The 17,287-nt window shown below is 31.7% G+C and overlaps 1 protein-coding gene across 2 annotated transcripts; it reads left to right on the forward strand.

Moving 5' to 3' along the window:
- Window positions 1-4,751: 4,751 nt before the first annotated feature.
- On the forward strand, window positions 4,752-17,079 carry LOC18439833 (beta-glucosidase 12). Of its 2 annotated transcripts, XM_011627216.3 has the most exons (13): window positions 4,752-4,978; window positions 8,825-8,894; window positions 10,451-10,509; window positions 10,650-10,725; window positions 10,855-10,932; window positions 11,005-11,092; window positions 11,749-12,001; window positions 12,726-12,841; window positions 12,997-13,211; window positions 13,302-13,333; window positions 14,153-14,255; window positions 14,447-14,555; window positions 16,679-17,079. In XM_011627216.3, the coding sequence occupies exons 1-13, from the start codon at window positions 4,844-4,846 to the stop codon at window positions 16,842-16,844; spliced, it is 1,500 nt and encodes a 499-aa protein (XP_011625518.2). In that variant the 5' UTR covers window positions 4,752-4,843; the 3' UTR covers window positions 16,845-17,079. The 2 variants fall into 2 exon arrangements, with proteins under 2 accessions (XP_011625518.2, XP_088719031.1); XM_088862905.1 differs by lacking the exon at window positions 10,855-10,932.
- Window positions 17,080-17,287: the final 208 nt, after the last annotated feature.

Raw genomic sequence — 17,287 nt, forward strand, 5'->3', positions numbered from 1 at the left:
GGAAGAATAAATGGGAAAAAGAAACGAAAAACACATCGGGCCTTTGTTCTCTCTGCCATCAGGTAAATCCAAATGTACATGTGTGTTGAGAGTGAGAGATGAAAAATTTTATAACTTAAAGAGTGAGTGCAAAATCTTTTAGTTTTAAGAGAGTTCAATTTTACAAAAATTTCTCTAAAGAATATACAAGTCTCAAATAAACTTTTCATTTTTTTTCTTTTGGCAGGGAAAGTGTTAATGTAATGGGATACTTCGCATGGTCCCTATAATTTCGAGTGGGCAAATGGTTACACAGTTAGGTTTGACATATGTTAGGTTGATTACAATAACGGATTGAAGAGATATCCCATGAAATCATTTCACCGGTTCAAGAAATTCCTCACAACATAGATTAATATTCTCGCTATCTAAAGCAACATTCACCATCTCTCTCTCATTCATGGGAGAAGACATAAATGGTTTGAAGGATTTACATTCAAATGTTGGAGTTGTAATAAGAACTTAATCTAGAATAATATGGGATTTCCATTTGTTATTTTGGAGGTCTGGGTTTGAACCCAAGTGAATTGTCGAGTTATAGGTTTGGTATGGGCCTTAAAAGGCCCGTTAAATACTGCTTTGCGAGGTGGCCCCGCTAGCTGGAAAATAAGCCCGATAGCCTCCAGAAATCAGGCCTCACCCGGACCATTAACTCCCCTAACTCCCAATAAGGTTGGGAATTTACCCTATCCGGATCCGAAACCGGAATTTCGGATCTCATTTGGATCCGGTTATGGATCCTTGATCCAAATTCAGATTCGGATCTAAATTTTGGATCCGAATGGTAATTTGCATCAGATCTGGGTTGGGTTGGATCCGATCCATATCCAACCCGAATTTATATATATATATCACTTTTATAATTTTTAAAACCGTATCTCTACCGTTCTTCTAAGTTTATAAAACTAATCCCCATTTGATTTGAAAAACCTTAATCTTTCCTCCCGTATCTCTCTCGATATTGAAATCAAAATTGGGGTTTCTCTCCATGCTCTCTCTGAATCTCCCTAAGACTGTAAACCCATCCCTCTCACATCTCTCTCTGTTGAAACCCTCTCTCTTTTATCTCTCGGTATTCTCTCTCATCAGTCTTTGCGCCATTGTTCTTGACCCTTGATCAAATTTGCTTGTGTTTTTTATAATAAAGAACTGAGTCGATCGAAAGAGGCATGGAGCAGAGTTTATTTCAATCCATGAAAACCTGGAGTGTGAGGTTGTCGCACCCCAAGAATTTACAATACTGATATTCCTGAGATGTGACATACAGTCAAAACATATATACATCTTTTGATAGGACAAATTTACACTGACGAATTCTTACAAAGTAACAAAAAAAAAGCTTAGACACAACTACAATATCTTCCAAAGTTGCCCTTGACGAGTACTCAAAATGAAGCCGCAGTTATCCTGAAAAATGTTTACCATAGTTTGATGAGTTTGGCTACTCAGTAAGTGATCATCATAATCTTAAAAATAATCATGGTTGAAAGATATCAATATTTTCCAAAAGGAGATATATTAACAGAAATGCATCAACAGTTTCTCTTTCAATAAATGCATAATTAAGTATAATCCGAATAATTGAAATGCATATAACACTTTAACGGTAGTGCATAATTCAAAGGATTTCACAAAATACCCTACTGGCGTCCCAAGTAGGTCACCTATATACCCCATCAGCGTCTTGATGGGTCCACTTAATCCCTATCGGCGTCCCAGATAGGTCCACTTAATCCTTGCAGGTCCACTTATACCTCACCGGCGTACCGGATGAGTCCACTTAATCCCTACCGGCGTCCCAGATAGGTCCACTTATACCTCACCGGCGAACCGGATGAGTCTACTTGCATACTTAAATTATTTCTAAATCTCTTTAAACATTCGAAAGCAGCAATATCATGTACCCAACATATCACTGAAATCATTAATATGAATTTCACTTAAACCATTAATAATAGTCACTCTCTATAACATTTCAAAAATAACCAATCAAATATTTTGGGCTCAAATTTAGAAAGGTAGCAGTTTGTAAAGGCATTCTAGCATAATTGCCAATTTAATATGTATAGAAAAACTCTTATAGAAATTCAAGAATACGGAATTATCACAATTTATGGGATATCAATCCACAAATTAACATTTCACAACAATACTATAATCAATTGCAAAAATGTCAATTTTTAAATAATAAGCAGTCATTTGCACATGAATTTTACAATGTCTAAATATTCAAAACAGTAGAAAGAAATATCACAATTTTACTAAAAGCAGAAATATCACATTTATTTCTAACAATAGACAAGAAAAATAAATAAATTTATTTTTCTAATTTACAGCATTCAAAATTTCTAACATAGATAAAATATCACAATTTTTATTAAAAAGATTATTTTTCAAGATAATGAGGTCACGTGCGCATAAAATTTATCGTGCCTAAAATTCGTGATAAAAAGCAGAAATAATTATTTCATTTTATTTTTAAAAAGAATGGATTATTTTTCGAGACAATGAGGTCACTTACACACAAAACTTATAAAATAAAGATCCTAGACGGAAATATCACTATTTATTAAAAACAGACTATTTTTCAGAAAGACGATGTCACTTACACACAAAACTGATAAAATAAATATCCTAGACGGAAATATCACTATTTATTAAAAATAGACTAATTTTCGGAAAGACGATGTCACTTACACACAAAACTGATAAAATAAAGATCCTAGACGGAAATATCACTATTTATTAAAAACAGACTATTTTTCAGGAAGACGATGTCACTTACCTAAAATATTTGAGAGGGAGCTTCCGATAAAAATTCGGCTAGGGAGAGGAGCTCACTGTGTTTCGACCAGAAAGGAAAAGATTTCAAAAGTTTTCTAGGGTGGGAGTCTTCACCTCTCGTATTTAAACTCTTACGACTCCTTATTATAATATTTTATTAAGTGACACCTCATAAACGAGGTGTAACCATTACAATACCCCTTATATGCTTAAAGCCCACGTCCACTTGACGTGGCAAGGCAGGAGCAAACAAAAGAAACTTAACCAAAAGATTTTGAAAACAGTGATGGTCCCTAAGGACCATCATGCTCATATAGACCATCATTTATTAAGAGTTTCTTTCATTTTTTTTAGTTTTTTATTTTTTATTTCTTACTTTTACTTTTTTTTAAATTTTAGAATTATTACAGAGGTGGTTTATGAGGAAGTGGAAGTCTTCAATTAGAGAAAGAAAGAGCAGAAGGTGGTTTTTGTCCTTCCACCCTCTTGTAACATGTTATTTTACGCTTTTCCTTGTTCAATAATTGGAAGTTGTCGGATTAAATTTTGTTTCTTTGTTGTTTCACGAAATGTAGATTGTACTAATAAAGGTTCCTTCTGTGAAACAATAAGATCAGGTTAACAAATTTCAAGATACGGGGACTTATAGCTTCAGTAAGGATAAGGCTTTTAATAAAGCAGAATAAAAAATCAAACTTCATGCAGTCGATTTTAATTAATTGAAAAAAGGTTAAAATAATGATGTTGATGAACAAAAACTTAGAATTTGAAACTTAATTTTAAAATGAAAAAGATGTTTAGAATTTAAGTTGAAAACATATATTTTTTTTGTTAAAATTTAAGTTTTGAACTTTAAGCTTTTGACACAAATGAATAAGGCCAGCAGGTCGATCCAGAGCTTGGACTTCCGAACCCGAGTATGTTGAAGATAATTAAAATGGGAAAAAAAAGACATTCACATAAACTTAGAAATTTTTAAAATATGGTTAAATATTCTAAAATAAAGAAACATTTACACTTCTTCCCCTTGATATTATTTAGTTATTTAAAATGGACACTAAAAAGTCCACTCTTCCTTATTAAGATACCACGAGGAAAGAAGAACAGGACACACCAACGGACAACGTTTAAAATAAATAATTTATAGGAGACGTGTTGATAAATATCAAATAAAAATTCAAACCTCTAAATTATTTGAAGATCAAAAGATTTGTTGTTATAATAAGGGAAAAATTTATATAGAATCGAGGCTCTAAAAATTCAAATTAGACCCTACCTCAAAATTTTCATTAGAAGAGGTTGTTTTGATGTTCAAATATTTTCAAATTGATCATCTTGACATCAAGATGCATGGACATGAGACAAAAATGGATTTCAAGTTTTGAAAATAGTGCATCTCGTAACACATTTTTTGATCGTCTATTTTCAAGATTTTTAAGTTTTTATAGATCTGCTTGATCTACACTATTTTAAAAGCTTTACATTTTATAATTCAACATAAAAATATGGTTTGAGGCTATTACAAAGATTTCCAATATTGAAACCACATTTCTCGACATTATTTGAAGGTGCATTTTACTTTGATTGTTTAGAGCCTCAGCTCTATACAAACCACACCCTTATAATAATTAGAGTAATGATCTTATAGGCATCCCACACTCATAGGTGTCGGACCCCAAAGGATCACCAGTCAAATTGGTATGGATCTTTATAAAAGTTATCACATGGGTGTGGGATTTGATTTTTCTATAGATCTATGCTAAATTTAATGGTAATCTTTTGGGTTCCTACACATATGGGTGGAAGAGGGTCCTATAAGATCATTTCTCTGGTAATCCTAATAGGTAAAATTAAAATAATAGTGAATGAGGAGGATAATGGATGTGGACTTTTTCCGGTTTTTTACTTTTTTGGACAAACGACTTTTTGCCCTCGTTTGGTAGGCCATCGGCCATGGTTATATAAGGAGCCATGATGCTGGGGTGCAAATCATACCGAGGACTTGGACTCAGGTTTTGCAATGGCCTTGCACCTTTCTCTCCTCGCCTTCATCTTTCTCTCCCTTATTGTCATTGCCTTCCCTTTTTCTGAGGCTTTAAATCGAAGCAGTTTCCCACCTGGTTTCATCTTTGGAGCTGCATCCTCAGCTTATCAGGTACATTTCTTCTTGTTGATATTGTCGTGATTGTTGTTGTTGCAAGTGTGGCAACACCGCATCTATTATATTGCTTATAGGGTTAGGAATTGAGAATGGGCTGGGGCCTTCGTAGTAGTACCAACGAGTTATGTGACGAAGTCTTAGACTCTATTATCATCAAAGGGTGGGGCTCCAATCCCCAATGACTTGGGTCAACTTCTGGTTTTGAACTAAATCAGCCAACCCGATACTATTTTTTCAAAATAAAGAACAAAGTTTTCACATGTTTGGGCTTGAAATTCCATTTGATTATCAATTTAACTCTAAATGCACTCCAAAAATACTGATAATGTTCAAATCTCATTAAAAAATTGTTTTTTAGGGAGAATCAATTGCGACCTTGATTATTTGGGGGAGTCATACCAGTCCGTTCAGAGCCAGCTTGTCGATTTTAAAACATTGGAAGTAAAAGGGATTACATACTATTATAGCATAGGCATTTTAAATAGTATACTAGCAGCTCATCAACCATTAACCACGACTGGTTGAGTTGTGATGTTTTGCGACTCAATGTTTGTCTAAAATAGTTTTGTCGACTATCAATCACAACCTCAGTTGTCCATTATTGAAAGGGATTGTATACAATGAGACCATTTACTTTTAGTACATGGAGGTCACAATTACTTATAACCATCCGAGGTGAAATTTGATAGCTTAGGCGTGTCACAAAGTTCAAAAAAATTCCTTTTGAACTTTGAGCTTTGTCAATAAAATAAATGCAGCCACATAATTTCACATCCAATGGCCATGATTAGTTGTGACCACCTTGTACCAAAAGTAAATAGTCTCATTATATATTTTCTCTTATTGAAAATGGAGGTTTTCTTTCTTTGTTGTGGAAAAATTATTACTATTACTTCTAGTCTACTAATATTGTTGACATTGTTGTTGTTAGTTGGGTTTTTCATTAAGGGATTTGCGACCTACAAGCACTTAAAAAGAAACAAAAATGTATTTTGATTTAGTTGTTAGGAAGCACCATTAAGGCTTGTGGTTTGTTAATTTCCAGTTGAATTTCTTTCCATGCTGTATTTGTAGTTGAATAGAGAATTCGTCATCTCTGATGCCATAATAAAATATTTTTTATGAATAATTTTATTTCTTATGAATAATGTTTTGACCTGAAATGAATACATTTCATCATCTCCCAATCTATTATTTTTTGTGGATTAAATAATTCTGAATATCCAGTCCTTTTCCCTCCTAGGCACAATTTTTTAGATGGTGGACCTTTTAAATGCTGATTTTCTTAAGGAAAATTGTTTCACGAGTCACCGGATGCATTGCTGCATTTGTGTCCCCAGAGGTATAAAGCACTCGTTTTAAAGATGGATGCAAATGGGCAATCCATCTAAAAATAAATGAAACTAACAATTTAAATGTTTTATTTATAAAACTGTTATTTTTATTTTAAAAAATCATTTAATTATCCATATTCATTATCTCCAATTATATCTCCATAAAAATTGGGTCCAAAAGTCCGTCTCAAAAATAGATTAAGTTGGGACTCATTTCTACATGGACTCATAAAAACCGTCTCTTTTTCTTAATAGTTTTGCTCTTTTTCTAAATATTTACTTTGAAGAAATGTTGGGAAGGCCTTTCATTTATTTCAAACTCCACTATTAAGACTATATAAAAATTGGGAAAGTTTTCTATACTTCCCCTACCATATAACTTACATGCTTCCCCCAATCACAATGTCATGCATTTACACTATTTTTTTTTTTTTTTTAAACATTTTGACACCAATTTTGGTCATCCACTCCTATCTTAAACTCACACCTACCAAAAATATGAAAACATTTATCAATGAAAAAGAAACTAAAATACCTCTAAAAATTTTATAGGTCTTTTGATTATTTTATTTTTTTACAAATATTTTTTACAATTTTTTTTAAAATGTAGCCCATTGAGATGATAGCACATATCAAATTTCATATTCATATAATTTTCAAAAATAATTTATAATAAAATAATCTAAAACGGGCTGATCTAGATCAAATGGTCAATGACTTGCTTGAACTAATTTGGATGGATGGATGAGAGAGGGCAGCAGGGGGATATATAACTTATATGTAGTAGGAGTTATATACAGTAGGGTAGGGGAAGTACAAAAAGCTTTTAATTAAAATTCAATCATTTTGGTTACATTCACATTCAATAATTGTAATAATTGTAATATGCAAAAGCTTGGAAACTTTTTAATAATGGTTTTTATTTTATGTATGGGTATGGTTTGTATAAAGCATCAACCTCAGACAATGCAGGTAACGGCAATAATGGGTAGCCATTGTAATGCGTGATAGGTGAAGAAATTCAATGAATTATTCCAGCACTTTTAATCAATACTACCGACAAGACCATTTTATATATGATTTTATATTTATAATCACTACAACACGATATATTATGAAAATAGTACAGGATGACACCCAAAACGAGGCTGTTGCCATGTTTTCTTAATGACTATAAACAAAATAAAAAGATAAACAAACCATGAGAAATGCTTTTCATTAACTCCAAGGACTTAATACACTACTAAGTGGCACAACCATCATCAATGCAAAGTATAACTTAGGCAAAGTTCTCTGTCAAACTTCGTTTGAGGAGGATCTGATGAGGATGGAGAAGAAAATTTCATCCTTGTCATTATGTGTTTTTCCTTCTCCTCTAGGGTTTCTCCCAGTATTCTATGATCTTCTCTTTTCTCACATGTGCACCCCTTTGTAGATATCAGTCTTACCATTGTTTTTTTTTAAAAAAAAAGAGAGAAAACAAAACAAAAAGAGAAAAGAAAAAAAAAGATATCAGTCCGCTCAATCCAAATTGAGAGACAGAGAGGCTTTAAAAATTCATGTGAAGGTCACATGGTCAGTGGACCCATCTGATTCTCATCTTCCTCTGTTCGGTAGTTGGGCACACATTATCACTTCGTTTCATGCATGCACTACAAGTGCCTAATCAAGCTAAACCCATTGATTAAAAATTTATATTTCTGTAGAGGACATACCATTTTGTTAATTCCAAAATTGTTCCTTGAAAAGTGAAAATTATAATTCCAAAAACAATCCTCCTCTTCATTGAGAATACAAAAAATCACAAACTCTTTGGAAAATAAAAATAATCTATTCTCCTCAAAACGTTGGTTGAAATATTGAAAAAAATATTAAAGGGTCCGGTATGCCATGGGATTATGTACTAACTTATAACACTCCTCACTTATCAAAATGTAACACTCCTCATTTATCAAAATGTATCTTGTACAAAATGATTGATCTATCAAAGTTAACAAATAAATAAATGGATTACTAATGGATTTCAAGTGCCCCCAAGAGATAGGTTATGCCAATTTCATTATGTACACTTTTTCAGATGTGAAAATCCTCTCTGAACACATGTACATGGAGAGCATGCCAACCCCACCTTAAAGGTGGTATGTGGAGGTTTTCCCCTTGCACTAGCAAGCCTTCATCTCCTATGTAGAGCTCTTGCAATTATTATTAGGAAACAAGTGGATGATCCATATCACATGGTTGTCATGATAACATTGTGACCATGTTATAATTATTATTTTGTTGAATCGTTGTTTTGCAATTAAATGATATAGCTGGTTCATGCATGCACCTCTTTCTAATGATTATCAAAGTCTATTTTCAATTAATTGTGGTCGGCTACATAAAATTTGACCTGCCATTTTGCTTTATTAAGATCCATATCTTTAGTGAGACCATAAATCCCCATATTTAAACTTTTCAGATTTTTAACTTAACACATTTTGCTTTTGTTATTGTCGTATAATAGTATGAAGGGGCAGTGAGAGAAGGAGGCAGAGGCTTGAGCCAGTGGGATGTCTTTGCTCACACACACCCAGGTCTACACATTACAATCTTTTTATTTATCCTTCTTGGATGTATCTATTCGTGACCCTTTGGAAAATATGAATTGAAAAGCAATTGGGTATTGTTAATTATGTCTTAATTAGAATTATTTGTTAATTTTTTGCTATGAATTATTTAAATAAAGTTACATCGACCCACTAATGGCGTTCCACTTTAAATCTATTTTCCTAAAAATAAACCTTTGGCCATAATGGGAAGCTTATTATCCCTTGAAATTTGCAACAAGTTTCTAAAAACGTGTGAGAGACTCATCAACAGTTTTCAATTCCGAACCTGTTTCAATTGTAGTTAACATGTGACTGTCAGTTGAATTTCTATCCACATAATGCACAAGGAAACCTTAATCAAATCCTTCTGATTTTTTTTCATGAGAATGACCTTTAGTCCATGGCTCTATAGTCCATACATTAAGCATATTTGCCAATGGGATGCTACAGCATCCACATCACATCATACATGGACACTAAAATGGTGGACAATCATGCCCAATTAGTCATATTATAACGAAAGAAAATGGACGGCTATGATTGTATGATGATTTTTATATAAATTATTATTTCATATTTTTTATGCGCACCTGATTGAGAAGTGTGAACGTTGGAAATTTTAGATATTTTAATTTGTATAAAAAACAAATTATTATTCTATATTTTTAATGTGCCCCTGATTGAGAAGTATGGACCTTTCAAATTTTAAACATTTCAATTTATATAAAAAATTAAATTTAGAAAATACATACAATTACGGTCTTCTTTTTGCTCCACTGTAATTTGAACCGAGGATGGTTGTCATTGACAAGGTCTACATGATGTGAACGATATACCGAAAGATATGGTTGAGAATGATAAAATCTAGATGCAAATATCAAATACTAATATATAATACAGCTAAACCAAATGACAAAAATGCCCTTTGCATAAAAAATATGAAAAAAATAAAGTAACTATGTTAAAAGTAAAATAAAACCAAAAAGAACTTTAAAGTCAAGTAAAACAAAAAGTGACCTTAAAAAATCCAAATAAGATTAAAAATTATAAAAAATAGATCTAAAAAAATTGATTTATAGTGGGTGTTATTTTAAAAAATGTAAAAAATAGGTAAAATATGGATTATGGTAAAAAGCATTCATCAATCTTTGGAAATTGCGCCATATTCTCCTATATTTTACCGTTTGAGGTTTTTGTTAATTTTTTTTATATACCCCGAGTTTTGTACAACTTGAGGCTACTTGGCCTCTGCACTATACAAGTTTGCCAACCTCTCATTTTTGTGTTATTATTATTATCGGTCCATTTTTTGTGCAAACGTCCTTTTGCTGCTAGTGTCCAAATTAAAAAAAATAAAAAATAAAAAATAAAAAATAAAAATAAAAATAAAAATAAAAATAAAAATAAAAATAGACGAAGTTTTAAAAGGAATCCTATGAGGAATTTTGGAAAGAGGACATAAGGTGCGTTGTGTTTGGTAAGAAGGGGTGGGGGTATAGGCGCTTGCCGTTGGATATAACATCCTGGCAATCCTGTTGCAGAAAATATTTTGAACGGAAGCAACGCGGACGTTGCCATTGACCAATATCACCGTTACAAGGTTTGTTTTTCTTTTCTACCATAGTTTTTTTATATTTACAAAACAAGCTGCTTTTTTGTTTTGACAATAAACACGCTACTATATATTACTTGTTTTGCAGGATTTCTTTAAATATTAATTGAATCTGCATGATGTTGCAGGATGATATTAAACTGATGAAATATATTGGGCTCGATTCATATCGAATGTCAATTGGTTGGCCTAGAATTCTACCAAGTGAGTCCTTAGAGCTTCAAATGTTTTTCATTTGTTTTTGGTTTTGGTGGATAATAGAAAGCTAGAAAGTGTGTAGCTATTTAATTTTGCTTTTCAAAAGGTAAATAATTATTTATTTTTCTAAATCAGAGGGTTCCTTGAAAGGAGGTGTGAACAGGGAAGGGATCGACCATTACAACATTGTCATCAATGAACTCCTAGCCAATGGTTCTGTCTCTCTCTCTGTGTATGTGATATTGTGTGATTCATTTGAAATGCAATGCATGTGATATGTTGCAGGTATTCAACCGTTTGTGACACTTTACCATTGGGATCTTCCCCAAGCTCTAGAGGATGCCTACGGCGGATTCTTGAGCCCCAACATTGTGTAAACCTCTCTCTCGCTCTCTACCATCTAATTTACTGAGCTTGGGGTTTACCATTGAGTAATATCGCAATTAGCAAAAGCAATGTTTGAAAAATCGGTAATTCAGATTGGAATTGCGCGATTTAGATTAGATTTTTCCATGCTCAATCCGGATCCCATAATATATCGCGGTGGAGTCCCCATAAAACTGGCCAGTTCTGGACCGGTATTGGACGCTTCAACCGGTTGCGATGTTTTCAATTTTTAAATTTGCAATCTTTAACTATTTTCAATTAAAAAGCATAATGATGGCCCAAATCTTTATCGTCTCTTATATTATAATGAATAAACTTCATTGTCTCTTGTATTATAGCTCATGACATTAATATTAGGCAATTAACTCATTGGGATTAAAAATAGAAGAAGTAATATCTTATGGGATATTAAAAAAAGGAAAAATGATACCAATACTACTTTATTGAACAATAAAAAAAATAATATAATATAAAGTTCACAACTCTTCAAATTACATAGATAATGATAGAATAAGTTGTAAATAGTGGATTTATTAATTTTGTGGTTTATTTTTAAAAAAAAATATTATTTTTGTAATATATTAATCATTGAGTAATAGTAACTCATACCACTTCAGAATCTATTTGTTTTGATCTAAACAGCAAAGATTACATAGACTACATCGACATATGCTTTAGAGAATTTGGAGACAGAGTGAAACATTGGATTACTTTCAATGAACCACATATCTATTCGTTTGGAGGTTATGCAGCCGGGATTTTTGCGCCGGGGCGTTGCTCGTACCCTGATGGGAACTGTACGGAAGGAAATTCCGGTACTGAACCGTATGTCGTTGGCCATCACCTTCTCCTTTCACATGCATCAGCGGTGAAGTTGTACAAAGAGAAATATCAAGTAAGCATTTTAGTGTGTATTCGAAAATTATGTTTTTATATACTGCAAATACTACTGGCTTATAATATATTTTTCATATCAGAAATAAGAAAGTATAAAAAATAGCCGTTTTCCATAAAAAAAATACATAAAAGGGAAATTTATCAAACTACCCATTTGCAACTATTCCAACTCATAATCATGTGTCATTTGATGGGTATATTGAAATTAAGTTGAAGTGTAGGAAGGGAGAAACATTAAATAATTCATCTTTCATGGGTATTTTGATAAAAAATTTCTAAATAAAAAAAGGGAATTAAAGCCATCATTAACATATTCAATATTAACATACTATTAGTTCATCTTCCCTTGATCTCACTATTAATAAGTTCTATAAGTAACATAAGATTCATAACAATGATTTAAGTTGTAAATCTTATATAAACTTTTTTTATAAGTCTATTCTATGAATTGAGCTATTTATCATTTTTAATTGGGATTGTATACAAATAGACCTTTTACCTTTGATACAAAGAAGACACAATTATTTACAACCATTCAATATGAAATCTGATAGTTTGGGTATGTCACAAAGTTCGAGAATTTTTTTTTTTTGACGTCTGAGGTTAGTCAATAGAATAAATGCAATCATCTAATCTCACATCTAATGGTCAAGATTAATTGTTCTGTATGCTTTTCCTTTGTAATTTCACACCCATTATTTTTTATTAATTTGACTGTGTAGGCCCACCAAAAGGGGGTGATTGGCATAACCCTCGATACCAGTTGGATGATTCCTTACTCTTCTTCAAGATCCAATAAGGATGCTGCACAAAGAGCCCTTGATTTTGAGTTTGGATGGTTTGATTTCTCTTGTCAATGCATTTGATTATGGATTTGCCTAGAAAATAATTTAGCCTTACAAGGACAATAAAAATTAACATTCAAAAAATGAAATAAAGTAATAAAACTATCTTTTCAATATATTTCCAATATAAGTTTTTGTTTTTATTTAGGTTTTGGGATCCAATTAACATGGGTGATTATCCTTTGAGCATGAGAGCTTTGGTTGGAGGAAGGTTGCCCAGATTCACTAATGAGCAGTCAATGATGTTGAAGGGATCATATGATTTCTTGGGGATAAATTACTACACTTCCAATTATGTGCTCAATGCTCCCCGTAAGAGTAATATACTAAGCTACAACACTGACTCTCAAAGTAACCAAACGGGTATCTCTCTCTCTCTCTCTCTCTCTCTCTCCAACTTATTATACGAAAAAGAAATAGATATTCAAAGTTTCATTTCTTTTGTGTGAACAGCGGTGAGGAATGGCAAATTAATTGGCCCTCAGGTGAGGTCTCTAATCTTACAAAGATTCGTTTAAGGCATTTTTAGATAGGGGTGGGAATCTGGGTCCGTGTTCATATATATATATATATATATATATATATATATATATATTATTTTTTAAATATTATAAAATAAATGATGCATATGTGTGTTTGAATCTTTTTTTTTTTTTTTAAATCATCATCATCAAAGCTTTTTTCCAACTATTTGGTGTGTGTTATATAAACTTTGATTCGCCATTCAGCTCTACTAAGCGTTATATCTTCAGTATGGTCATAAGTCCCCATAACTTTCTCACTGCTTCTAACTATATCCTTTTGGACCCACCACTTGTCCTTTGTGAGCCTAAACATTTTTTTTTTTTGATTTATAAATATGAGAAATGATCCTACAGAACCCTCCCCCACTTATGTGGATAGGACCCCAAAAGATCACCATTAAATTTGGCATAGATCTATAAAAAAGTCTAAGTCTCACACCCATGTGATAACTTTCTAGAGACCCGTACCAACTTTAATGGTAATCCTTTAAAGTCCTACACAAATGGGTGGGGGAAGGTCCTATAGGATCATTACTCATGTAACATATAAACATATTTTTTATATTTTTTTATTGTGTTTTCAAAATGTTTTTGTTCGGTTCTAGACCTGGGTTCGGCAAAGTGTTTACAATACGATGATCTAATTCAAATTTTGAGCAAAATGCTTGTATTATTTTCCAAATATTAGTTTTCTTAGCATTTTTTTTTTTTGGTGAATTTGTTAAGTGATATACTTCGATAAAAAAAACATGCTAATAGGTAGGGGGGTAAAATTTTCAGGCGGCTGCCTCTTTTATACATGTATATCCAAAGGGACTCGAAAAACTTCTACTTTACATTAAGAAGAGATACAACAGTCCTGCCATTTACATCACAGAAAATGGTACCATCTCTGTCTCTCTCACCCTAATGTTATCTCTTCGATTTTTGTCGTTAGCCCTTTTTTTCTCACTTTTATTTTTTATTTTTTTTCTCTGTCCCCCCTTTTTGGTTCTGGTTCATTTCTTTGTATCTCTTAGTTTTGTATTTTATATGTTGTTCAGTTGTAAATATGTATGATCCTTCTGTGAACAGGCACAGCTGAGCGTAACAATGCGTCAATTCCTCTTAAGGAGGCTCTTAACGACCAAAAGAGAATAGATTACTTAAGAGGCCATACTTACTACCTTCATCGGGCCATCCAGTTAAGTATAGACAAACGTGTATATATATATATATATAAAAGAAAATTTTGGGATTAGCCCACTAGTTCATATGAACATATAAGCTTAACGGTTTAGATTGAATCTGCGTCGATCTGACTGTCACGATCTCATTTTGTATTTTATTTTTATTTTTTTTCTACCAATCAAAATAACTTAAAATTTTATTCGTGTGTTCTTCAAAAATAGGATAATCTAATAAATATATCAATTTTTTTTGAAGAAATAAATTGACCAAAATGCCCCTAAAATGTTTCGAAGGTATTTTGGTCTTTTTATATATATATATATATATATATATATATATATATATATATCAACCCACCAACTGATGGAATAGTATAAGCCCAATTGGGCCAATCTAACAGTCAGGACTGTATTTTGGTACTATAATTTTAATATTTTTTAGATAAATCTAAATAATATGAAATTTAGAGCATCAATACTTCTCATTAAGGAACACCTAACAAAAATATTTTTAAAAATAATTTACATAAAATAAATTGACCAAAATGCCTTTGAAAATTTTACGGGGTATTTTAATTAATTTATTTTATACAAATTATTTTTTTGATATTTTTATTAGATTTCACTATTTTTGAAAAATGTACGCTCCAAATTTCAAGTGATTTGGATTTGTAGAAAAAAATTAAAATTCAATTAAAAAATACAACCGTGATCACTGGATCGACCTAAATTCAATATAGGCTGTTGGACTTATACTGGGCTGATAGAAGCTTTTTTCATATATATATATATATATATATATATATATATATATATATATGTTGCTAATCTCAAATAATTTGGACAAAGCTTGGTTCTTATTATGATATACATAATCACAATTGCTCTTTGTTAAATATGTGCATCCCAACCGGACACTCTATTAAGGGCCCGATTCAACGATCCCAATGTCAATCCAATAAATAAAAGGTCTATATAAGGTTATAACTTTAGTAGTAGAAGTAAGGTTGTAGTGATCCTCGTCTAATTTTTTTAATTATGTGGATTAACCATAAATCTTAAAAGATGTGTCGCTTTTGTTACGTTATTTTAAAAGACGTGTTAAAATATATATTATCCAACTAAAATAGAAAGTGTACATAGGACCTTATTTCTAACCACTAACGTTTGTTTTTTCTCTAACTATTCTTCAACCATGTTTTGTAAGTGGTTACATGGTTGCAAAGCCCAATGGAAACTATTTTAAGGGATTGCATACTATGTAACCACTTACCTTTATGTTTTTTTTTTTTTTTAACTTTGAATTTAATCAATAATACTCTTACAACCACTTGAGTAATTCTAACCTTCTAATTTATCTCTTTAAGTCATAATTGCTATCCTAATATATTATATACACTCCTGAAAATCTTGTAAGACACAAGATGCTTGTAAAAAATTACTAAACCATTCTTATTTAATGAAAGTGATGAAAAGACCTTGAATTTCTTAGATCTACTAATAATAATTTTCTTACTGTGATCACTAAAAAAAAAAAAAAGTGAATATGAACCCATAAGATTTTATACACCCATAGGAGTATGCTGTTCACATATTCCTCTAGGTAAAACCCTATATAGGAGTAATTCAATAGGCTAGCCTTAGTTTATAAATAAATAAATAAATAAAAATCCAAATTGAAATCTCTATATACTAAAAAAATAAAAATCTCAAAATTGAACAAAGACTGCCCAATTTTTGCAAGACGAGATCTCAAAAAAGCCAAAATTTATTATTATTATCATCGTCATCATCATTATTATTATTAGTTTTAAAACAGGCCTTATGAATGAGAGAGTAGATGCATAGTATTGCTCCCATGGGAGCATAGTATATGTACCATGTGAAAAAATAAAAAATAATAATAATAATTAAAAAAATTTTAAAAAAGGGAAATAACCTGTTTTTTTTTTTTCTTTTTTTAATGATAAACGTGAATACCCTTACATTCTTGGGTACAATCACTACTTATGATGATGATGATCAAAAAATTACAGGATACCTCTTATTTCTCTTATGCAATATGCAATTTGAATTTTACCGAAAAATATGCAATTTAAATCGAGCTGGATAATAAGGGGATAATTGTGTGTCTCAGGCAAGGAGTGAGTGTGAAAGGCTACTTCCCTTGGACATTAATGGATGATTTCGAATGGAACTCTGGTTTCACTCTTCGTTTTGGCCTCATTTTCGTGGACTACAAGACTTTGAATAGGTACCCCAAACGCTCTGCTTATTGGTACAAGAACTTCCTCAAGGCCTAGATCCACCATTAATGGAGCTCAAATAAATAAAATGATATGCTGATTCAAACACAAGTTATTGACTTGGTGAAATAGGAACTTCTAGTTCCAATTTCTCTTGTTTTTCTCTCTCTTTTTTGGGCTTGTTTATATTCTGTCTCCTGTTCTTAATCTCAAATATAAATTAATGTCTTGTGAAGGACATGTCATTTTAGTTTTTTGATTGATAATAAAATGCCTTTGAGCATTACGAAAACTAGGGAAATCCCCATAACCGAATTTTTTAAACATAAGTTCCCTGATAGTCTTATATTTAGAGAGGGGAAAAGTTTATATAAGGTTGCAACTGTAAAATGTAGAATTACAAATGCACCTCAAAAATCTATCTGAAATGTTGTTTTCATGTTGAAAACTAATTGATCATCTCGACATTGAGATTTATAAATATAAAAAAAAAAAGGTTT

The sequence above is a fragment of the Amborella trichopoda genome, chromosome 3, assembly GCF_054954075.1.
Source record: "Amborella trichopoda isolate Santa Cruz 75 chromosome 3, AtrichopodaSantaCruz75HAP2 v2.0, whole genome shotgun sequence".
NCBI lineage: Eukaryota > Viridiplantae > Streptophyta > Magnoliopsida > Amborellales > Amborellaceae > Amborella > Amborella trichopoda.

Excerpts from the sequence above, each read along its gene's own strand:
- LOC18439833 (XM_011627216.3), top strand. The coding sequence starts at position 4,844 with ATGGCCTTGCACCTTTCTCTCCTCGCCTTCATCTTTCTCTCCCTTATT. Across the intron at positions 8,895-10,450 it reads CTTTGCTCACACACACCCAG|AAAATATTTTGAACGGAAGC; the intron begins GTCTACACATTA and ends ATCCTGTTGCAG. Across the intron at positions 12,002-12,725 it reads TGTACAAAGAGAAATATCAA|GCCCACCAAAAGGGGGTGAT; the intron begins GTAAGCATTTTA and ends TTGACTGTGTAG.